We start from the raw sequence: 23,567 nt of genomic DNA, 5'->3' as shown, positions 1-23,567 counted from the left end.
AGGATGTGTTTTATTTGAGACTTCCTTGTGATCAGGAAATGACTGCAGCGTCTCCCTGGGGGGCCGGGGGGGGGGGGGGGGGGGGGGGGGGACAACCATTCTGCTACAAGCCCAGACTGTCCACTGTAATCTTCTCCATCTTCTCAGCTCTCTAGCTGCTGTAAACTCATGGATAACATGAGGCTGATCATTTCCTGCCACCAGAACAATGAATGCTTTTAATTCACATGACAATATATCACTGAATGTCACCTCATGACATTTAGCTGTAAAAATCATTTATTACTTTCTACCTGCTGCAGAGGCCATGTTCCAGGAGCAGGTGAGGGGTATTACAACATAACTCAAAAAAAAAAAAAAAAAAAGTTTGTGAGGACTCGCGGAATGTCCCTCTGAGCATGCGCAGTGGTTCTGACTCCAGCGGGCGGAGCGGCAGGGTCGCTCAGCTGAGTCCGAGCTGTGCCATCAGACTTCGCGGAGGCAGCGCAGGATGGAGCCGCTGGAGAAGGAGAAGGACGGAAGAGGCGGAAAGGCTGCGAGCACTAAAGAGAAGGATCAGGTATGAGTGTGCGTGGAGAACACGGGGACAGATGTTTACACCATGCCACGCGCACATTTTTCACGTATAAGAGGAAGGTGCAGGTGAGAGTGTGTCGCCAGACCCGGACACACACACACACAGAGAGAGAGAGAGAGAGAGAGAGAGAGAGAGTTTTCTAGAGATGTGTGAAATGATTGGAGGGAGATTGGACTCACTGACAAACATTTCTCAGGTGTGTTGTGAAGCTTCATTTTAAAGAACTGTTATGAGTTTATGAATCAGAGGGAAGTGAGAGACCTGGATTGGGACCTGGACATGTCTGTGGGAGGGGGGTGGGGGGGGGGAGTAATGCTGTTCTGCCAGTTAGGACTTGTAAGTGTGAAATGCCTCAGGCTGCCAGCGAGGTATGAAGTCTGAGGAGTTTGTCTGATTGTCTCTGACTGTCTGTCATTCAAACTGATTCCAAAAAACAAGCAAAACTACAGATCCAACGTCATCACTCTTAAAGTGAGTCTCAAGTCTAAAGGACTGAATTTGTGTTATTGATTGTGGACACTGAGGCCTTGTTATGGACTTGGACTGTATGTTTGGGGACAACATGTTATTGTGGAAACAGAAGACGGGAGGAGCGGCCTGGGCAGGAGCAGACTCCTGCACAGAAAGACTGCTCAGCCCCACAAGGTGGGCAACTTCAACATCACTTTTCTCAAGCTCAGAAAACACATTCATGAGCTGCACTGCATGAGTAACACACCAACACAGCGCTTGGGATTCGTGTGTCAGATGTAGACACAGCGAGAACAGAGTCTTCATCAGCTTGAAACTGGCTCTCCTCAGCCATTCAAATGACAAGTTTCACTGTCAAGAAGAGAAAGAGTAAGGCAGCGGGACGAGCAGCATGTTTTGGTAAATGTCACGGACCCACCCCACTCTGTTCCCTTTCTCAGTCACACACACACACACACACACACACACACATTCATAGATGTACCAGCATACCATTTGATGGAGCAGTTCAGCCTCACGATTGATGGATTGAAGGACTGAACCCTCAGGCCTCAGCAGCCCCCAGAGACCTTGCTTGTGCTGTGTGTGTGTGTGTGTGTGCAGTGTTTCACTATTTCCTACAAACCTACTTTAATGTAGCCACAGCCTGAATTGCAGGTCAGTCAAGTCAGGTTTTATTTTCATATAGAGCAGGTTTAGACTGTACTCTTTCTAATATTATTTACAGAGACCCAACATGAGCAGCAGCACTTGGAGACAGTGGGCAAAGTAAAACTTCCTTTTAACAGGAAGAACTGGGTTTGGGTGGGCGGCCATTTGCCTTACAATAGTAACTAACCGTTGGTTGTTGAGCAGGATCATAGAATCATGGGGACAGTGGGGGGTTCACAGCTGCAGAAAAGAAGAGAGAGACGAGAAAGAACAAAACTACAAAAAGAGGAAAAGCTGAGTTAGTAACATGTATTAATGGGATATGAAGGAGAGCAGATGGAGAGGGACAGGAGAAGAGAGGAGCTCGGTGCATTATTGGAAGTCTCCCAGCAGTCTAAGCCTGTAGCAGGTGACATGGAGAGGGTGTCTGCCTCCCAGACCCAAGGTGGTAGATGGTTCCACAGTAGAGGAGTCTGAAAGCTGAAGGATCTACCTCCCATTATACTTAGACTCTAAGAACCACAAGTAAGCCTGTGTTCTGGGAGAACAGTGTTCTAGTAGAACTATGAAACTATGATTGTGTCTGACCATTGAGGGCTTTGTGGGTGAGGAGCAGGATTTTAAATTCTGTTCTGGGTTTTACAGGGAGCCAGTGCAGAGGAGCTAACACAGGAGAAATATGATCTCTTTTCCTGGTTCCTGTCCGTACTGGCTTTTTGTAAAGTTATGTATGTGAAAAAAGAAATTGAAAGGTCATTGATATTTGTTACATGTGGGTATGAAAGGACATATCCCGATCAAAGATAACTCTGAGCTTCCTTTCCGTGTTTCTGGAGGCTAGAGTAATGTCATCTAGAGTAACTACAGTGTGTGTTTATATATATATATATAGAATATTAAATCATCCAGGTCTTTACTGCTTAGTTTCTTCTGGCTTTACTAATAAATTTATATGAGTTTTATCTGCGTAACAGTGGAAGTTTATGGAGTGCTTCCTAATAATCCAGAACCAGTCCAAGCACTGAAGATTCACTGTTAATGTGTACAAACTGAAATCGATCTTCGACTTAAACCGGCTTCGTGCGGTGCCACTTCCATGTTCCAAGTCTCTGTAATAGAACGTGATATGATTTGTGTAATTTTTCGTGACTTCATCTTGTATAGTTGTGGCACTATTATGGTGACAACATCTGTCCACAGACAGACAGACAGATAAACACCAGCCAGAGTGCTTAAAACCACCTCTGTGGTAGTTCCTGCTACAGTAGGTGTGTCCAGGACTGTAGTTATAAAGTGAAAAACAATACCAGTCACGTTGTTGCAGCCCGTTAACAATAGACATGCGTGATTTGCTGCGTTGTGACACCCAGACTTGATGTTTTTTTTTTTTTTATTTAACTTTGACTTGTACAGGTTCATCTGAATTGCATTATGTTTCTGGGATTACTGATAAACTGAACAAACATAAGAGGAAAAAGTCCTGGCTTTTGAAAAAAAAAAAAAATTGCAGGGATTAATGCAACCGAATGAATTCCTGGAGCTCATACACCTGTTCTGTGAATTGGATTGAGATGATGCAATTGTTCAGTCAATTCAGTGAGTCACCGCAACTCCACACACACACACACACACACACACACACACGCCCCACCTGCTCTGAATTATTAGTTGTGAATAGGCATCTGTTATACCTTCACACACACTGAAGAGCAGGGCACACACACACACACACAAAGCTCGGCCCGGAGCCAGGGGAAGTGTACCGTTTGTGTGTAGGTTGGTTTCACTACACATCTTACCGAACCTCTAACCTCCTGTTTTCCAGACTATTCTTTGTGTTGACAGCACTTACTGACATGTACCTTGCAGTTCTGGGTTCATTCAGTTGTTGGTTGTTGCTGGTGAAACTGTCCTACATGATTCGATGAGTTCATGATATCAGCCTGATAGTGACCAGACGTGTTTATCCCAGGTTGTGTGTCATAATAGAAGACAACTGACGCAGTATGTGGCACTCCTCATCACACCCAGGTCACAAGACGTGCATCACAATGTTTTGCCGTCTCTGGTCCACTATAACGAGTTGTGTTTGTGGTGCGTTTGGTGACGCTGACCAATAGATGCGCAGAGAACTGTTGGAGCTAACCATGTGACTCTCGCCCTCGGGTCAGGAGCGTTAAACCAAATGAATCAGAGCTGTTGTTGTGACCTCAACGTCTGTACACATACTGTATGTCTGCTGCTCTCTCTCACACACATGCACACACCATGTTTCAACACACTGACCAATGAGGGATTCCAGAGGCCTTCGTTCTAAGAAGCGAGTTCAACATATCCAGGATATCTTTCGGTTATCTGGCTTCACTGAGCCTAACATTGGTCGTCATAGTTAAGCTTAGTTAAGAGCAAAGCCTTAAACAGTAAGTATTTGAGACAGGTTGGCTGAGGATGATAAACCCGAAGCGTAGGTGAGACAGGGTGACTGAATGGGAGGATGAGCCAGGGTTAATACTGCAGGGGCTTGTTGAGTTTGATGAACTGGGAAGTTGCAGGTGAGTAGGTAGAACAGCAGGAAGGAACCAGGAGACCACACCCAGCGCACAAACACACACACACATACATACATACACAGATGGACACAGACAGGGGACAAACAGGAAACACTAAATAGAGGAAACACATAAGGGGACAAGCAAACATTTAAAAGCTCAGCTCATTCACAGTGCTCCTTAGATTCTTAAACTACTTGTATTTTCCTTGTATGAAGAAGATGACAGTTAAGTAGCAGAGCAAGATGTGCATTTACGTATTTAAGTCCTGTAATCCAATACACAGTCAGCGGAGGACATGCAGTATGTGAATGTGGAAGCAGAGACTGTAAAAAGCAAATAGCCCCACAGTTGTCAATAGGCGGACACGTTGAACCAGTCCTCACTCAAAAACTGTCTCTCAGTTTAATCTGCCTCGTCTTGTACCAACAACAGTTTATAGATTTGAGGGAGTTCACACACACAAATACACACACATATTATTTACAAACCAGTCTCAGAGAGCGTGACTGGCAGTTTCCCTCTGCAGCCACTGAACCCCTCAATCATGCCTCAACTTGAATCTGTCTTCGCTCATTCCTGACATTTCTCTCATTCTCTGATTGGCTTTCATCTTGGCTCTGCTGCTCCAGGACAACTGATCCCTGATCTGCTTCCCTCTCATGTCTGCTGCTCTCTGTTTGCCCCCCGCTGCTTTAATCCTTTGTGTGTGATCTCATGATTGCAGAGTACATTCCTCCCTGAGTGGTTACACATGAAACCGGCACGTTCCCCTACACAGCCTGTGATGAAATTCCAGGGAACCAGACCCAGGAAGTATAGGTCATTTGTTCCCACCCTCCAACCTTGGATACAAATCATAGGACCGCCAAGCTTCCTGGATGTTTTTTTTGTAGTGGTAACAATATTACAATAAGGAGTGCACCCACCCTTTGTCACCATTGTAAAATAAAAAAAGGAAACACACTGAGTGTACTGACAGGGACATACCAGACCATTCATCATCACTCTCAACGCACAGTTAAGGTTGTGGACCAGTCACCGTTTGGTTAGGTTTAGGGAAAAATGGTGGTTTGGGTTAAAATAAGACCTGAAGACCTTCATCGTTATGGTAACAATAATAAACACGCAGTTCAGGCTGATTTGTTGCTCCTCTGTAAAGATATTAACTGTATTAATGGAAAATAAATCCACTATAATGAGAATTCCCTGTGGCACAGCTGCCCCAATCTGGGTGTTGATTTTGAATTGTTGTTGTTGATTTTGGTCGTCCACTAATCAGAAAGTCGGTGGTTCAATCTTCAGCTCCTCCAGTCCATGTGTCGAAGTGTCCTTGGGCAGGATACTGAACCCCAAATTGCCCCCAATGTGCCCATTGGTGTGTAAATGTGAATGTGTCTTAGTTAAAAGCACTGCATGAATGTGTGTGTGAATGGGTGAATGCAACTTGTAGTGTAAAAGCATAAATTTTGATTACCTGCCCTGTCTTTATGCGTTTCACCTATGTTTATTGTTCTTCCCGTCCCCTAGTGTATTTAAGTCTTGTCCGCCCCTTTATCTGTGCCAGATTGTCTTTCCTTGTGTTACTCCTTGTGTGTTTTTGACCTGGTTTCTTCTCCTTACGGTTTTTGCCTTTTGCCTATCAATTTGGATACCTCTGCCTGATTTTGGATTCCATTCCCGTATACCAACAGTTTGTATAAAAGACTAGCCTTTGCCTTTTATCCCAGTCTTCTGGAGTCGTGCATTTGAGTTCTTTTTCTGAGCCTCCTCCCTGACAAAACTGGTGGTTACATGGAAGTCTGCACAGCACCACATGCCCTTGCATACTCTTTTTACTATGTCATCTGACTTCCTCCTATGGTCCCATCATAATTATTACAACCGTTAGAGGTCATCTAATGATAAAAACCTAACAATGGGTTGTGACGTTCTCAGGCCTGACATTATAGGACACATCTTCACATGCTCACATGCATGTAGATGAACAGGGTTATTGGTTGGTGTAGTTGTTCCTCTTCTACATACAGGGTGTGTAGGAGTCCCATTTAGTTGTGACTGCACTGGGCTGTGATGAGAACAAAAAACTACACCACTACACTCATTCTGTGTAACAATGACCGAGTCTCAAGTTCAGCTGAAGGCAACATGAGACTTCAACCAAACACGTTTGGGTCTTTGGGCTGTTGTGCCAGTTAACCAGCAGTGTTGTGTCCCAGCAACAAACTTCCTGTACATTTGACTGTCTTCAGCGGTGGAAGGATTAAAAAGCCACGTGCAAAAGAGTCCTCACTCTCTTTCACACAGAGTGAGGACTGTGGATTTTGTGCTCCATCACCGCCACTGGAAACGTGTTAGGAGGGGAAGCTTTAATGGCAACCCGAAGGAGGGGTGATTACAGCAAGAAAAACCTGTTTCACAGTGTTCATACTGAAACATGTTTTTCACCTCACCTGTTCTTTTCAGATAGACTTGAAATAAATGTGAACCTGTCCTTAAACCGGCAGTACGTACTGTCATGACTAGCCCCTTAGGGGGCTGTTTTCTGAAAACCTTTATGTTTTGAACCCCTTTTTGGACTCTGGGACTCTTGTCTAGGTTGTTTAGTTTGTTAGTAGTTCCTGTTTTATTTTGAATTCACTGCCCTTGTGTATCTGGTCTTGTTTTACTTCCTGTCTTTGTCTTGTTTCCCGCTTTTGTAATTGTTTTCCCCGCCCTAATTGTTTCCACCTGTTTCCCCTTACCTGTTGTGTATATATAGTCTGCGCTTCCCCTTGTCCAGTGTCAGTTCGTTTTCGTCTCATGCTTTGGTCTCGTGCTTTGGTCTCATGCTTTGGTCTCATGCCGTCGTCATACGTTTAGTCTCATGTTTTGTCTCCTGCCGTGTTCCATGCCGTGTCCCATGTTCTGTCTTATGCCTCGGTCTCTAGTCTCGTTTCTTGTCCAGAGATCTTGTTTTCCCAAGCCATCGTTTCCCAGGTCAGATTTTGTATTAATTCGTTACTTTGTTTCTTGTTAGGTTTTGTTCATCGCTTAGTCTTTTTCCTTGTAAGAGTGATTTTGTGTTCACGTTTTGTAACTTTTGTTTTAGTGCCTTTTTCCCCTTTATGGGTGATCTTTTGTTTGTTACTTTGTCCAGTTAGTTTGCCTTCCTCCTTCGTGAGCGATTTTCTGTTTGTTACTTTGTTAGAATAAAATATTATTTTGGACTACTTAAGACGAATGTTGGTACCTTCCATTCCTTCAACACTTGTCCATTACTGAACTCTCTGAAGAAGGAGGATGACGCTCGATGCATCAAGGAGAAAAGAGATGAGCAGTACAAGTGTAATAACATCCCACATCTGAAGGGAAATATTTATACCATGATACCCCGCACATGTCCATAGATTGACATAGATTGCACCCACTGTAATCCAATCACATTACCCATATACATATATGAAGATCCTATTGAGTACAAACACCTAAACATGAACATGTTTAACCATACGCACACTGTAAATCCCACGAGCTCTGTCCTCCTCATCATCTCATCAAGGCTTGTGTGACTAATTGACCATGAGGTGTTCCCCGGAGGCTGTCTCAACCTTGGTTGCTATGACAACCTCTGATGGTAAAATTAGGCAGATGCATCTTCACAGCGATGCCAAGAACAAACAATGAACTATTCTCTGTAGTAAGTTACTTGAGTTTGACCTGTATGGAGACACGGGGTAAAAGAAAGAGAGTCAAAAGAAAAGACTGGAGCAGCTGCAGTTCACTGAACCTCTGCATGAATAAGCAATGGATTTTATAATAACCAGCTTAGTGCAGTGAATCTAAATGTGTTGTCCAAGCTCAGTAACCTAACCTGATTTTCCCAGTAACCTGGTTTCTGGTGTGAATGTAAATGTGCTTCCCCTCACCTTTACATGACACCAACGAAACACAGTGTAGACAGTAGGTATCTAGGGAAAAGACCTCAGCGCCAGAGGCAAACACAGGGTGTCACTTCCGTAACAATACCGTGCTTTTGTTATTTTCCAGCTCAGATTCATTATTGTTGTGACACAGAAACTGTCTCCAGGTTAGAGAAATGGCTGTGTAGTGTAATGAATAGGACAGGATGACCACCCAAAGCTGCTCATGGTGCTAACAAGCTGTTGTCCTGTTCACAGAGTTGGATTCCCAAGATCATCAAGAAGCGAGTTTGTACCACTTTTGTGGAAGACTCTTTCAGGTAATCTCTCCTTCTCTGGCTTTTAAAAAAATACTGGATTCATCAGGACTCAGTGTTTTAATGATGTGAATCTGTTTTTCTGATCCTAACTCTTTTCACTGAGCTTAAGCTCTGCAGTTATCTTAGTTTGTCATCTCAGAGATGTTGTAGGAGAAAAAAGTGCTTTGTCTCTTTCCTCTCACACAGACAATTTGCCATTACTCTCAACTATGGAGTACCTCAGGTCTCTGTCAGAGGGCCCCTCTTTTTTATACCGACTTATGCTTCCACTTAGATGCAAGTGAAAGTAAAAACAGGGTCCACTGGCATCAGATCAATGTGTAACTCTCTCTTTACCTGGCTCAGTCTCTTTACATTGGCCTCCAGTTGATTCTACAGTTTGATTTGAAGATTTTACTCTTTACTCCATAGTCTGGCTTGCTGTTGTTGATTGCTGTCAGGGCCCCCCAAACTCCAGAACTGTCTTCCTCTTGAAATTTGACTTGTCAGGATCCAGATCCCTTCACTTTTCACACGCTTTATCGTGTAGATTGAATATGAAATTACCATTTTTTCCCTTTCAGTCTACACTCAATAACCCATAATGACAAAGTGTTTTTCAAATGTATTAAATGAAAAACTGAAGTCTCTGATTTACAGAAGTATTCAGACTCCTTGCTGTGGATCCAAACTGTGCTCAGCTGCTTCCTGTTTGCTTTAATTATCCTTGAGTCCACCTGTTGCTAATTGAATTGATATGACATGGTTCACAAGGCATTCAACTGTGGACAGAAACCATGAAGTCCAAGGAGGTCTCCGTAGACCTCCATGATAAGATTCTGGTGAGGCACAGTTCAGAGTGGGGTTTAAACCATTTCTAAAGCTCTGAGTGGCAGAACTCCAAACACTGTGTCTGGTGAACACCAGGAACTGCTCATAACAAAGGATATGAGTGGCTGAGCCAAAGCCCAGACTTAAACCCCACAGAACATCTGTGGAGAGACCTGACGACGACAGTTCACATCCAATGTGACGGAGCCTGAGTGGATCTGCTGGGAAGAATGACATACACTGCCCAAATCCAGGTCTCTGCAAAGCTTGTAAAGGAGTCTCTGGTCTCTACAAAGGTCTCTGCAAAGCTTGGTGTCAGCAGGACTTTATTACTGGTTTATTGTGCGTACACTGAAACGCAATACAGTGTGCAAGAAGTCAGTGAGCCATTGTACTGCGCAATGTTTTCTCAGTGGTCATATCTTTTTTGTGGGTAACGCAGTCCAAAGATTGGACACTATCAACAAACTTCAGACACAGGCTGACAGATAAAGTTCATGACACAGGGCTTTCAGTACTGATGCCTAATGTAAGAGAGAGAGAGAGAGAAAAAAAAAACCTGATCACTATCAATTTCCTGTGAGTAACTCTCCCATGTTCTTCAGTGTTTTTCCCCCTTATCTGCCTGTAGATGGAAGGTGTAATAATCTTTTCCATGGAGTGTATATAATGGACAATTCCTGGTAAAAGGAGCAAACTTCAAGATACAGAAAAGACCAAATGACTGAATGCATGGACACAATCAAAATATGTGGGCATAGCCCCTTTTGCACTGACCCACACTTCCTCCAGCAGGCCTGCTGGCTCACACATAACTTCTCATAAAGAACCGAATCAAGCTCCTCCAACAAAAATCCCTCCAGGTCAGTCAGTTAGTAATGGAACACTGAGTTTCTCAGGCATGTAACCACACCCCCTCACATATTTCCACCCGTACGCCTCTTTCCCAATGCTGTCTTACATAGTCTCTTGAGTTCTGGCTCATGTAGGTGATAGTATTACATAGTTTGCCCATAACCTCCTTGTTACTTTCACCCTCATAAACATCTGTGAAGCTCTGTATCATCTTTGAGGAAATTTTCAGGGCTGTGGCCTCTGATCTCCGTCAGGGGAAAAAAAAAACTGGCAGACCTGTAAATACCTTTGACATTCCTACTGAGTTGGAATAACTGCGATGGGTCCATGTGTATTTGATGTTTAGTAGTAGATAAATATAATTGCTGAGCGATTGGACTGAACCAACTCTGAACTGTATCGTTACTGTAAAAACTGTGTATCATTATGGCATGATACCACTGAGGTCCCAACCGCAGGATAACAACTTTGATTGTTGATTTGTGTGTTGTTCGTCAGTAATGGACGGTTGTGTCAGTGCGGTGGTGTGCGGGAGGTGCATGACTCCGTGGCGACAGGGGACTACTTTGGAGCGGCTATTGTCACGCAGTGGGACAGCAGACAGCACTCTTCAGAGTGTCCCACTGACGCCTATGGAGAGCTGGAGTTTGCTGGAGCTGGACGAAGACACAGTCACGTGAGTGGCCGCGCTGAACACACATACACACACAGAGTCATAGATGTACCAGCATACCACTTGCGTGTACAGTATTTCACAGAGATCAGAGAAACAGTATGAATGATGTTAATTTATTTTACTTATTTATCTATGTATGTATATTTACTTTTTACAGCAGCTGTTCTCTTAGTTTAGTATCTTGTTTTGGCCATATTGGTCTTACTTATATTTTACTTTCACTTACTGGACTGTAATCTTGCTGTTGCTAAATGCAATTTCCCCACTGAGGGACTAATAAAGGATTTCTTATTCTTATTCTTATTCTTATTCTTAAAATTTCTTCATGCTTTGCGTCTTCCTCTGACTGTCTGGAAAATGATGGGATGAACGTGTTCCCTCTTCTCGTTGTGTGCTGACTCCTCAGTCCTCTTTTTGTCCCATCTAGTTTCTGCGACTATCATGTGACACATCACCTCAGATCGTCTACACCCTGATGACGGCTCACTGGGGCCTGCCCTCCCCCAACTTGGTGGTGTCGGTGGTTGGGGGCGAGGGCCATGAAAAGATCAAAACATGGGTGAGGGACATCCTGAGGAATGGGCTGGTCAGGGCTGCACAGAGCACAGGTAAGAACCTGTAGTTACTACTGAGAGTTTAATAAAAGCTCAGCCACTATCAGTATCACACATTTCCATGTTATTCTCTCTGTTCTTGCCCAGGGGCCTGGATCTTGACGGGGGGTCTGAGGGAGGGCGTGTCCCGCTGTGTGGGTGAAGCAGTAAGGGACCACGGGGCCGCAGCTCCGGTTCTCTCCCAGAAGAAAGTGATTGCTGTGGGACTGGCACCCTGGGGCCTGGTGCACAACAGGCAGCAGCTGGTCAACGCTCAGGTACTCATCATACAGTATGTCTGCCATGAGCTTTGGTAAATACATGAGCCTCCATCTTTCCTGACACTTACTCCATCACTGCAGTTCAGAATAACAGGAGGAGACTAGGCCGACCAGATTAAGCTCAACTCCCAGAGGCCCCTGATGCTCCTCCCTGACATCAGATCAGCCAGAGGGGGGAGGCAGCGTAGCTTCCATCCCTTCCTGGGAGTGAACTCACTCACATTCACCCTGTGTGTTGTCTGTTTGAAGGGGAGTTTCCCTGCTCGATACTACGTTCAGAACACATCACGTGACTCCTGCTGCCTGGACAACAACTGCCAGGCTTTCCTCCTGGTGGATGATGGGAGCGTTGGTCGCAGAGGTGGAGAGACAGCCTTTCGCGCAAATCTGGAGGACTACATTTCCCATCAGCGTACCGGCATTTGGGGTGAGACAAAAAAGACAGAGTGATGTCTTTTTTCTTTTTGTATGTAGGTCTAAGAAATGAATCATTTATCAGACAGTAGGATGCTCAGTATATTTCTCAGTTGCAGGGTTGCCCAAGATGTGAAAATGTTAGTCATATTTTTGCTTCACTGTGAGTGCGTGTGTGTGTGCTGAGTGTGTTCAAGTACTGGCCTGCCCTCTAGTGGTGAAAGTCACAGTTATCGTCTGGCAAACCAAGGTTTAAATGGTGTGTATAACAGATGAGTGTAGCTGTGTGAGAGTGGAGTCAGCCAAAACAAAAGGAAGGCTGGGAGGTTGGAGACGATCTGGATGGAAGCTCAGAGGTTTCATACGCCTACCGCTCAGTTCAGCTGGTGATCAGAAATATGGTTCACCCTTTTTGGAGAGGGTGTGGGGTATTTACTGGGGGATATACTTCTTTTTTTTCTTCTTCTCTTTTTTTTCTTCTAACTTCTTATCTTGGACCAACAACAGGTAGTGGCAGCATTGAAATCCCAGTGCTTTGCATGCTCATCTCAGGAGACGCCAACATGCTGGAGGTGAGGAAACTGTTAAATACATTCTCACTCTACACACACTCTCACAGATGCATCAACTACTAACAGAACCCACAAAGTGTGCTGGATCCTCACCTGAACCCCCGGTGAACCGGGGGATCAGGTGAGAACCGGCTGGTCCGGCCCTGTCTGACGCTCTCCTTTGCATTTATGAAGGCAGTTGTGTTACTTTGTTTCTGCCTTACTGCCCCTGACCCACTTCATTGCATATGATATTTGTAATTGTTTTAAAGTGAAGTTACAGTTACATTAATGCTTAATACTACACTCCACGGCTCTTTTAAAAGAGAGACGTCCTTCTTCTCACTGAGACGCCCTGATTAAACGCCAGCTGAATGAAAATGTCCTGTCATTAACTCTGTGTGTGTGTGTGCTCAGAGATTAGACGCCTCTCTGAGGAAAGCTACGCCCTGGCTGGTTCTTGCTGGTTCTGGTCCAGCTGCAGACCTTATCAGTGAGCTGCTGGGCAATCTCTCCCCCCCTGTTTCTCCTTCAGCAGAGGGGGAGGCTGCTCAGGGTCTCAGCACAGAGCACCGCGACAGGATCCGCGACAAGATCCGGAAACACTTCCCAGCTGAGGCTGAGCTGGAGAAACTGGTGGACAGCGTGAGTCAAACGTGGGCTTGTGTGTGTGTGTGTGTGTGTCTTTCTGTGGTTGTGTGGTTAAATACTTTTTCAAAACCATCACTATGGGGCCATTTTGTCTGACTATCACACCATCAAAAGGACTGTCTCAGGTCTAAGTCTTGGTTTTAGGGTTTTAGGGTATGAATTGACCCACCTATTTTTGAAAATTCTTCTTATTTTGGGTCTTTTTGACACCACATTGAAATCCTGAGTTTCTTTCACACCACAGCTAACGTTACTGTGATGAGCAGGAGGTAGTGATACCAGGGTCTCTGCAGGGTGGGCGAGAACCCCCTACCAGAAGAGTTTCATGTCTGAAACCCCCTAATAACTCTTAGTGCTATTGACACATTCTGTGTGATCTGCTCAGACCCTCTGTGTGGCCGTGTGAATGTTTGTGGTGAATGATATGAAACACTGATTTTTCCTGTCTCCACCTCTGTGTGTCCAGGTTCTGAGTATCTATCAGAACAGAGAGCTCATCACTGTTTTCCAAGGGGAACAGGAGGGTTCTGATGATTTCGACACAGTTCTCCTCAAAGCACTTGTCCGAGGTGAGTCAATAAAGTTTATTTAAAGCACCTTTAACGAACAGGATGTTACAAAGTAAAGAGAAAAATAAATAAATAAATAAATAAATACAAATCGTTACACAATGGAAAATCTAAATAGATGTTCCCACATTTAGGATCCATGACTTCAAAAGCACAGTGTCTTTTAGATTAGAGCCTGGAGTGAGGAACAACTACCAAACCTGACCACGGAAGTGTGGAGACCTGCTGCTCATACAGGCCTCATCATAAGATCACTGGAGGGGGAAGCGGGGGACCTGCTTCATCTGTTAGACACTTTGGATCATCTGTTAACAGCAGTGCTCTTGTTTTAAGAACAGACCAACATCAGGACTTTAATTCAAGCAGCAGTTCATTCAAAATCACTTGAACTGTGTCTGGGCTCATTGACACGGTCACTGGCAACACAAAGTTCTGCAGCCCTGACATGAATGTTATCTGTTTGTGTTCCCTTTTTATTTCATATCCTCCGCTTATTCCCCCATCAGCCATGTCATGGCATGACCTTTGCCCTCCCCAGTGTGTGACCCTGCCCTCCTAACCCACATATCCCCCCCCACAGTAAGACAGTGACAGATCCCAGAAGTCACATCACTGTCCAGTTTTATATATCCAAGAACAGTACTTAATAAATGTCGCTTTCTCTCTCTCTCTCTCTCTCTCTCTCTCTCTCTCTCTCTCTCTCTCTCTCTCTCTCTCACTGTGTGTGTGTGTGTGTGTGTGTGTGTGTGTGTGTGTGTGTGTGTGTGTGTGTGTGTGTGTGTGTGTGTGTGTGTGTGCGTTAAGCTAGTAAACGTGTCAGTAGTGAAGCCAGTGAGTGCACTGAAGAGCTGAAACTGGCTGTGGCCTGGAACAGAGTGGACATCGCCAAAGCTGAGCTCTTCAATGGAGACATACAGTGGAAGGTCAGAGTCAAAGAGAGAGAGACGCAGTCTACTGTCAAAGTAGCATCTATACACCTGGGATCAGTAAAGAGTCGGAGTACAGCTCTCCAGCTTCTCAAGTTCTCGTGACCGACCGTGATGAGGAATTGCTAAAGTATTCAGTTTACATACAACAGAAAGTGGTTAGAAAGGTAGTCCTGCTTTTCTGATGATGATGGTGGTTATATTTTCAGTATGAGGACCTGGAAGACTCCATGACAGATGCGCTGGTCAACGACAAGCCCCAGTTTGTGCGTCTCTTTTGCGAGAACGGTCTGAACATCCTGGACTACCTGACGTACCGGCGCCTGGAAAGCTTGTACCGCTCGCTGTCGGACAGCTCGCTGGCCTACACGCTGCTGCAGAGGCGTCTGAGCGAGAGGCAGGCCCTGGCTGGATCCCTGCCCAGCCTGGACAGATCGGTGACCATCCCTCTGAAGAGTCCAGAGAGTGCACTAACTGGACCTGCCTCAGCCATGGAGCTGAGCCTGTATGAGGTGAGGAAGAGGAGGGGAGGATGGAATGAGAGGTAGCAAGAAGGAGCCTATGAATATTATTACAATATTTACATTACTGTAATTATTACATTATTACAATAATAATATTACAATATAGCGAAAGTGGTTTTTGCATGAGTGCACGCAACAAGCACCCACTTCATGGCAAATATGCAGAATGACAACTGATCTGCACGGAAACATTATTCTGCGCTAATTTATTCCGCTTTGTGTTTAATCATCAAACTGTATCTGCAGCTGTGAAACTGCAGCTGGGTGATTTTCCACTTGTTGTTATAGTGAAGTGTGTGGTGTGGTGTGGTGATGCTGCAGGTATCCCGCCTGCTGTGGGACTTGTTGGGTGATGTCTGTCAGCCTTTCTACTACGGACCTCTGGGTCTGGACCCCAGCGCCAGCACCAGGAGGACTCACAAGGTCAGTGAGTAGGCAGCTCCACCAATTTTACCCCCTCAGATGAAGTCATGTGTTTGTTTTTTTTTCCTGTACAAAATCACTGTTTAGTAGATGATGTGACCGTGGAGCAGTGAGAGATATGATCTGACTCCCTCACTGGGTGACCCTTGTTTCTTCAGCAAGTCAATAAGATCCTGGTGGGGGACCGTTTCTACCAGGACCAGCGCTGCCTCTCACCCTGGGCAGCCCTCTTCATCTGGGCTGTCCTGCAGAACCGCAGGGAAATGGCTCTTTACTTCTGGGAAATGGTGAGACTCAGCTGTTACACTCTACAACTCTACTCATATTGACCTTTTTAAGGCGCTGTGAGAAACAGGCTGATTTGTTAGATTTGGTTTCATTTGAACTGGCAGCCTGAGTCTCTCCGTGTTTACTTGTCAGGCCGGGGAGTCCGTGCTGAGTGCTCTAGGAGGCTGTAAGATGCTGAGGGAGCTTTCCAAGCTCGAGAGTGAGACTGAGAACAAGCTGTCCATGAAGGAACTGGCTCAGAAGTTTGAGAAACTGGCACTTGGTGAGTCATTCCACAGGCCGCTCGGTAGACCAGGTCAAATCAGATCTGGACCCCTCATCATGTCCCCCCTCACTTCCCGTCATGTCTCTATGTGAAATTACTTGAAACCCTGTTTCCTAGCAACCCAGGCAAGCCGCCTTTAACTGAGCGTTGCTTTGTGTGTTCAGACGTATTCGGCGAGTGTTACCAGAACAGCGAGAATCGCGCCTTCACTCTCCTCATTAGGCAGTCTCCGGTGTGGGGTGGGGCGACGTGCCTACAGATGGCCACGGCGGCCGACGCCCGCCTTTTCTTCAGCCATGATGGAGTTCAGGTGCAACACGTCAATTATGTTTACGGTTTGCATGTTTATTAGGCACATGCCATTCCTGGCTGAGAAGTAATCATGCATGCACACTGCATACATATGCATGTATCAACTCATAGTTTACTGTTGACCATAGTTTACTCAGCAGTGAGTGTAACGCTCTCTGGGAGCTGATGTGGTGACAGTGCCGCTCTCTGCCGTACAGTCTCTGCTCTCTCAGATCTGGTGGGGTGACATGGAGAGGAACACTGAGGTTTGGAAACTGGTTCTCACCTTCTTCCTGCCCCCCCTCATCTACACCGACCTTATCAGCTTCAGGTTAGTGTCGTGTTATTGCTGTGGGATTATTGTGTGCTTATCGTGCGTTGTTGCTTGTGGATGGTGTGTTAGGAAACTATAGAAGGATTTTGGAGCCATTGTTTGAACCTGTTCTGTGTTGGAACTGGATCAATAGATTTGACAGGAGCTACCACAGTAACACAGTAACACAAAGCAACCATGTTAATAAAGTTAAGAACTCATATTTTTCCTAGCGGTAGAAAAGGGAAACATGCCTTTTTGTTTGTGTTTGTGTTACAGGGAACAAGAGGAGGAGGTTAAGTCGTTGGAGGTCTACCACGGCAGGGACACTGACAGCCTGGATGGGAACGATGCCACTGTCTTCTCCCTTGCTGACATTATACAAAGGTAAATACAAATATACAAACATCAGTCAGATTAGGGTTGGGTGGTTGGTTTTCCTTCTCAGTTTGAGTAAAACCGGATTCTTTTGGTTGGTGTTGCAGTGAGGAGGAGGCTGAAGAGCTCAAAGCTCTAAAAGAAAACCTGAAAGGTGAGTCACTGTTCTGCTGTGGGTGCTTACGCTCAGTGGCTGCACTCTTACTCTCACACACTGTTAAATATTTCATATGATTTTTAATGAACTGTTCAGCCATTTTAGCTTTGGTATGTAACTGTAAGTGAAATTACCTGCAGGTCTCACTGGTTCTTATCAACTTAGAATCATTCCTGTTTTCATACTTTCAGGCTCCTTGCCATCCAGCTCCAAGAGGCCATTTATTGTGTCACGGTGGAGACAGTTCTGGTTCGCCCCCGTCACCTCATTCCTCGGCAATGTGCTGATGTACTTCCTCTTCCTCTGCCTGTTTGCCTATGTCCTGTTGGTGGACTTCAAGCCCCCGCCCCCTGACGGCCCCTCAACTCTGGAGTTTGTGCTTTACTTTTGGGTTTTCACCTTAGTATGTGAAGAGATTCGGCAGGTTGGTTGAATGGAAGGTTCATGTTACCGTACCGTAATGTTGTCATGTTCTGACTGACGTTAGCAGGCCGTGGTGTTGGTACAGGGGCATCTCAACATTAGGCTCTAGCAAAAAGTGCAGGGTCATCCAGCAAGTAAGTTGAACCAGGGTTCAACTTTTGTCACAACGCGGTGTGATGTCATCTGTCATCGCTGGTCAATCAAATACGTGCAAGTGCAACGTGCAACTAAACTACACGTCTCTATCTCTGCCACAGACTCACACAGTTTTTACTGCACAGATAACAACATGCGTCCACATCCAGTAGCTTGACTCCTCTCTTTCTGGTTTACAGACCTTCTTTGTGGGCAGTACCTTCTTGCTCCAGAGAATGAGGAACTACATCCAGGATGTGTGGAACAAGTGTGATCTCACAGCCATCACTCTCTTCACTCTGGCTCTGTGCTGCAGGTGAACATATCAGATTATGAAATTCATAATGTAGGTGACTATGAGCACCCCCTTGTGACATGCAGCCACTGATTGTCTGCACTGTTTTGGTTCCCAGAATGTTTCCCTGGTCGTATGAGTTCGGCCGAGCTGTGATGGCCATAGATTTTATGGTCTTCACGCTACGTCTGATCCATATCTTTGCCATCCACAAACAGCTCGGGCCCAAGATCATCATTGTTGGCAAAATGGTGAGTGCACATCCCCATGGGCAACACACAAATGAACGAAAATGCAATGTGAAGCAGACACTTCAGTCTTTAACAGAAGGTTAGGGTGCCTTTAAGATAAATATAATTTGTAGAAATAAAAAGGGCTCACCCAGTGTCCAGTAGTTATAGTACATTGCATGAACATTTGAGGAACTATTTTAGTATTTGATATTTTTCTGTCTTTACTGTTTTGTCCACCATAGCGTGTCAGTGTTGCAGCTCTGCACTCCTTTAGCACAGCCCAGCCTCTATGATGCAAATGCATGGATTTGCTAAGCTACTATACTAATAATAAATGCCAAAGGGCAGTGCGCAAAACATGCCAATGTAAGACAAGGAGTTGACTGAGGTAGCAGCTTCTCATTTTATCTGCCACTCACTGCCACGTTCACTGTCATGTTGATAACAGGCCAAAATAAAGAGCATCAGTTTTAGGAATCCTCCGTAGTCAGACTTTCATTCATATTGTATCTATGATTTAAACTGATCAGATTAATATGTTTGAATCGGGACTTTGAGTATTTGGATTAAGTAGTTTATAAATCTGGAGTCTTTATATTTTTGATCTTTTGTATATTCTGAGTGCCTATATCTTACTATATCTTCCTCTTTGCTGCTAACGGATGTAATTTATGATGTATCTTACCTTATCTTATAAAAAAGGTGTGTCAGATTTAATATCTACAGCTGTTATTATCAGATACATGTTAGATCAACATTTAGGTGGAAGAAGTTTAGATTCGGCAAATACCCAGTGTTAAAAGACTTGGATCAGGATCAGGGACAAAAGAAAACCGAGCATCTGGACTAGAAACAGCAGATGTAATTGAAATGACCTCACACCAATGTTGATGCTACAAAATCAACCACCTCTGATCTCTCTTTGCATCTCTGTCCTTCAGATGAAGGATGTTTTCTTCTTCCTTTTTTTCCTGGCCGTGTGGCTCGTGGCCTATGGAGTGGCAAATCAGGCGCTCCTCTACTCATACGATCCCCGGCCTAACTGGATATTCCGCCGAGTGTTCTACAGGCCGTACCTGCACATTTTTGGACAGATACCCATCAATGAAATGGACGGTGAGTTTTACCCATCTCTGTCTCTGCCGCACACAAGAAGCATTGGTTCCCTCAGTGTCCACCATGTTTGAATGAGATGATCCTCACATGTTGTTTTCGGGCCTCTTCGTTGGTCTTCCATCCAGCTGACAAACTTGGGGAAGTAGACTGTACAAACAACGCCACACGAATCGAAGCAGGAGAGGAGCCCTGCGTGAGCACCTACGCCAACTGGCTGGTCGTCATCCTCCTCGTCATCTACCTGCTGTTTACCAACATAGTGCTGGTCAACCTTCTCATTGCTATGTTCAGGTGCGCTGGCATCTAGTGCCAGGAGAAACTGTACTATGAGTTATAAAGCATGGAGACCCAGTGGAGTGATTTTAGCTCTCTGTAGACGCATAGTGAGATTTCATTTTACCGTCCACAGCTACACCTTCTCCAAAGTTCAGGAGCACAGTGATACCTACTGGAAGTTTCAGCGTTACAACCTGATCGTGGAGTACCACTCGAGGCCCTGCCTGGCACCGCCCTTCATCATCATGTCACACCTCCACCTGTTCATCAAGAGACACATCCGCCACATCTCCTCAGTCAAGAGCAAACACTTTGGTGAGAAGTAGCAAGTAGAGCATGAGCCTGTGGTACCTCCACAGCTCGCCCTGTTGCTCTTGCCCTCGTTCCTGTTCCCTTTACGTATCTTCTCTGCCCCTCAGTTCTGGAGTTGCGGGGCAGAAAGGCCAGCCGCCTCAACACATGGGAGGCCATCCAGAAAGAAAACCACCTCTCAGCTCAGAATAAGCGGCAGAGGGAGACTGACTCAGCGCGACTTAAACGCACATCTGTCAAGTAAGTTGCCTCTGGTATAGTTCCAAGGTATAAAGTTCCAAGACTGACATCTGACATTCATTTAATACACAATCTAAACTATCTATCTGAACCCAGCCAATACATCAGCATTAAATTACTGTTACTAAGTTGTTGTTCTTTGTGTACTTTTTCTTTTTGTTTGTATTAAAAATTATTTACAGTGTAAAAACAAAAGTCATCTGATGAATTTGTGATTAAGAAATGAAAGGGCCAATCAGCAGCTGCAGCAGCAGCAGAGGAAGCTGCTGGCGAGTCTGTAGCTTCATGGACTGTGGCCACTGGAGGGCAGAGCTGTATGGTCTACATACATGTTTACATGTTTATATCCACAGACTGAGGGTCAGGGGGTGCGCAGAGTGCATGGGGTGCAGGGGGTGCAGGGGGTGCAGGGTATGCGTCTGCACCTGGTCTAACTATGCAATAACGTTAAGGATGGTGTTTACCATCTACCTTAATTAATCACTGACTTAATGCACCACCCGGCGACCATGGCAGAGGTCCCACATCAAACTCCTCTGCCATGTTGCTTGACCAACAGGTGCACACTGGGTCTGGCTAAATGCTAAATGCTAAAATACTGACAGTGGATCCCCCAGCTGTGGCTTCTAAGTTCACCTCTGTCTGCATTTGTCCTGCTGTTAATTATTTAAGAAGCATCAGGCTGTTTGAATTATATAGCTTTCTATTGCTAAACAAAGTCTATATTCACCTGCCATGACGTTCAGGTGTTTCTATTATTTTGTCTACCCCATTCATATTAATGATGGTAGGCTAAAAAACAGAAACTGGTTTATACGTGTGTGTGTTTCTGCAGGGTGGACACTGTGCTGAAGCAGATGGCAGAGATCCGTGACCATGACCGAAGGTTGCGGCTGTTGGAGACAGAGGTCAGTAATACCTTGCATACACAACCTAGTGAGCCTGATTTGTACCGGTCACCATCACTTAATTTGCAGCCCAGAGCCACAATCCAGGCTCTTTTCAAGGCTTTAAAATCTGGTATTATTTTACCAATGAATGAATTATTCATAGCCTCTGAATTTAATTGAGAGATATCTCAAGAACCAGAGGCTTCTTAGTGGGAAACATCAGTCCCACTAAGAGGCTTCTCAAGATTCAGCACAACTGAATACTGAGCAGGTAGTCCATCAGTCCATCCACGTCATTGCAGTTTATCTTGGCCTACTTTGACAAAATACCACAGGTGTTGCTTAGTGTTGGTGTGGGTATATGTCTGTGTGTGCATGGTGGGTCTGGTTTCCCTGCACCCACTGCTCAGCACTCATCCATCTCTGTTTGTCTGTGTGTCATGTCTGTTTGTCCCTCGCCCAGCTGGAGTACTGCTGCAGCGCCCTCACCTGGATGACAGATGCTCTGTCTCAGAGTAATGTGATAAAGGCCGACCGCCCCCCTCCGCTCCTCAGAGGTAAAGTCACCACACAAAATTCTGTGTAGTGTCTGAATTGTTTTGTGTTCTCTGCTGTCATAAAGAATTGATCTTTCATCTGTTTTGGATTTATTATTATTTAAATTTTTTTCCCTTTTTGTTGTAGATCTGTCTCCGCTGTCTCCGCACTGACTTTGTGAACTCCAGGGTCACACACTTTGCTCAGGGCCATTGTGTCATTTCATTTTGTTTTATTTTGTATGAGGTGTATTAATTCGTTGTGTTAAGAGTTTATTACAGTTGTGCCAGTTGTGCATTTACTGCTGTCTGCTGCAGTGCCTTTTCCATTCTCCTTGGTTTCTGCTCCACAACCTGCTTTGTCATTAATCTCATTTCCAGAAGCAGCAGCTGTTCTCAGAGAAAAAGCCTTTAAAATCCATTTGCCTTCTACCTGCTGAGCAGCAAACAGCAGACACACACAGTCAGAGAGCAGCTGGTGAACATAGTGGAGCACTTAGCAACCAATGAGCCAGATATCTCCCCTCGGGAGCTGGTGGAGACCAAAAACAGAGCAAAAAAGAGGGGATACTGGATTTGGATTCATAAGGTGGACTTAAACACCACTCCAGATGAAGGATCATGTTGATCTGTAACTGCTGGATGTGGAAATGAGACATTCACCATAACAGCTTTATAGGGTGATATTATTTTAGATGCAATTCCCGATAAAAAGTGGTTTGTCATAATGTCAAGCACCAGCAGAAAATCTGACATTAGTTGTAGCTTATGTAGTACAATGGTAGCTGGGGTGCAAGGGACCCATCAAAGACTGCACAGGGCTTCAACAGCTCAGGAGGAACGCACAACGTGTCACTTTACACAAAATCTGCAGCAGTCACTGAGGTATCCAGACAAAACACTCAGCATCTGCTATCTATGCTTTCACATGGGATAAAACCTCTTAGTGGTGGTGGTAGGGCGGTATTGGTGTGTGTGTGTGTGTGTGTGTGTGTGTGTGTGTGTGTGTGTGTGTGTGTGTGTGTGTGTGTGTGTTTGTGTGTGTGTGCATTGTAAACCAGTAAGTGCCTTTGTTTTTGTTAAACAGTTACTTCAGACAAATACTGTATGTACGCTGTATGTATGTAAATCAGGTTTGATTCATTCTGCACCAAAGTCTTTAATAAACAGAGTTTGTCTACATTGTGACAGTGAGGAGATCATTCTGTTTTGCAACAACATACTTCCAGAACCACCTGCTTTAGTGGACAAATGCTATGTGGTGGTCTGGATAGGAAGAGAAAGCAAGACTGGCAGTAGCCTCACTAGAGTGTCCAGCGAGGCCAACATCTCTGTACAGGTACAGCAGGTTATCCACTAATCGCAGAGTTAGAGGTTCAGTCCACAGCTCCTCTGTCCGCATGTACAAGTGTTCTTGGGCCAGACACAGAACCCCCAAATTACTCCCCGTGGTAAGGCAAGCACTGTGCCTGGTAGCTCGCTGGCACTGAGTGTGTGTGTGAATGAGAGGAAAAAGCGATAGGCTATACAATTGTAGCTAACACACAGGATGTGTTCAGGTACCGTAGTGAGTGTAGGTCATACGTGCTTTGTCATTACTCAGAGCCCCACACACAGAGTGTGTGTGTGGGAAGAAGAATGGAAGCGTGTAAAAATACACTTTGGACAACCTCATC

At 45.1% G+C, this 23,567-nt stretch overlaps 1 protein-coding gene across 1 annotated transcript; it reads left to right on the top strand.

The window, feature by feature from the left end:
* The first annotated feature begins 438 nt into the window (after positions 1 to 438).
* On the top strand, positions 439 to 23,079 carry trpm4a (transient receptor potential cation channel, subfamily M, member 4a). The gene is made up of 28 exons (XM_041063449.1): positions 439 to 559; positions 8,409 to 8,470; positions 10,634 to 10,811; positions 11,239 to 11,419; positions 11,513 to 11,682; positions 11,935 to 12,112; positions 12,607 to 12,671; positions 13,068 to 13,295; positions 13,768 to 13,870; positions 14,675 to 14,793; positions 15,006 to 15,308; positions 15,642 to 15,743; positions 15,902 to 16,030; positions 16,164 to 16,293; positions 16,461 to 16,606; positions 16,806 to 16,918; positions 17,180 to 17,287; positions 17,386 to 17,432; positions 17,627 to 17,859; positions 18,194 to 18,309; positions 18,407 to 18,539; positions 19,463 to 19,637; positions 19,763 to 19,928; positions 20,047 to 20,228; positions 20,333 to 20,465; positions 21,301 to 21,373; positions 21,819 to 21,912; positions 22,040 to 23,079. The coding sequence occupies exons 1-28, from the start codon at positions 491 to 493 to the stop codon at positions 22,063 to 22,065; spliced, it is 3,762 nt and encodes a 1,253-aa protein (XP_040919383.1). The 5' UTR covers positions 439 to 490; the 3' UTR covers positions 22,066 to 23,079.
* Positions 23,080 to 23,567: the final 488 nt, after the last annotated feature.

This window comes from Toxotes jaculatrix, chromosome 18 (assembly GCF_017976425.1).
Source record: "Toxotes jaculatrix isolate fToxJac2 chromosome 18, fToxJac2.pri, whole genome shotgun sequence".
In the NCBI taxonomy this organism is placed as follows: domain Eukaryota; kingdom Metazoa; phylum Chordata; class Actinopteri; family Toxotidae; genus Toxotes; species Toxotes jaculatrix.
The sequence above is the reverse complement of the archived record's forward strand: the minus strand, read 5'-3'. Positions and strand labels throughout refer to the sequence as shown.

Excerpts from the sequence above, each read along its gene's own strand:
- trpm4a (XM_041063449.1), top strand. The coding sequence starts at position 491 with ATGGAGCCGCTGGAGAAGGAGAAGGACGGAAGAGGCGGAAAGGCTGCG. Across the intron at positions 11,683-11,934 it reads AGCAGCTGGTCAACGCTCAG|GGGAGTTTCCCTGCTCGATA; the intron begins GTACTCATCATA and ends GTCTGTTTGAAG. Across the intron at positions 21,374-21,818 it reads TGCGGCTGTTGGAGACAGAG|CTGGAGTACTGCTGCAGCGC; the intron begins GTCAGTAATACC and ends TCCCTCGCCCAG.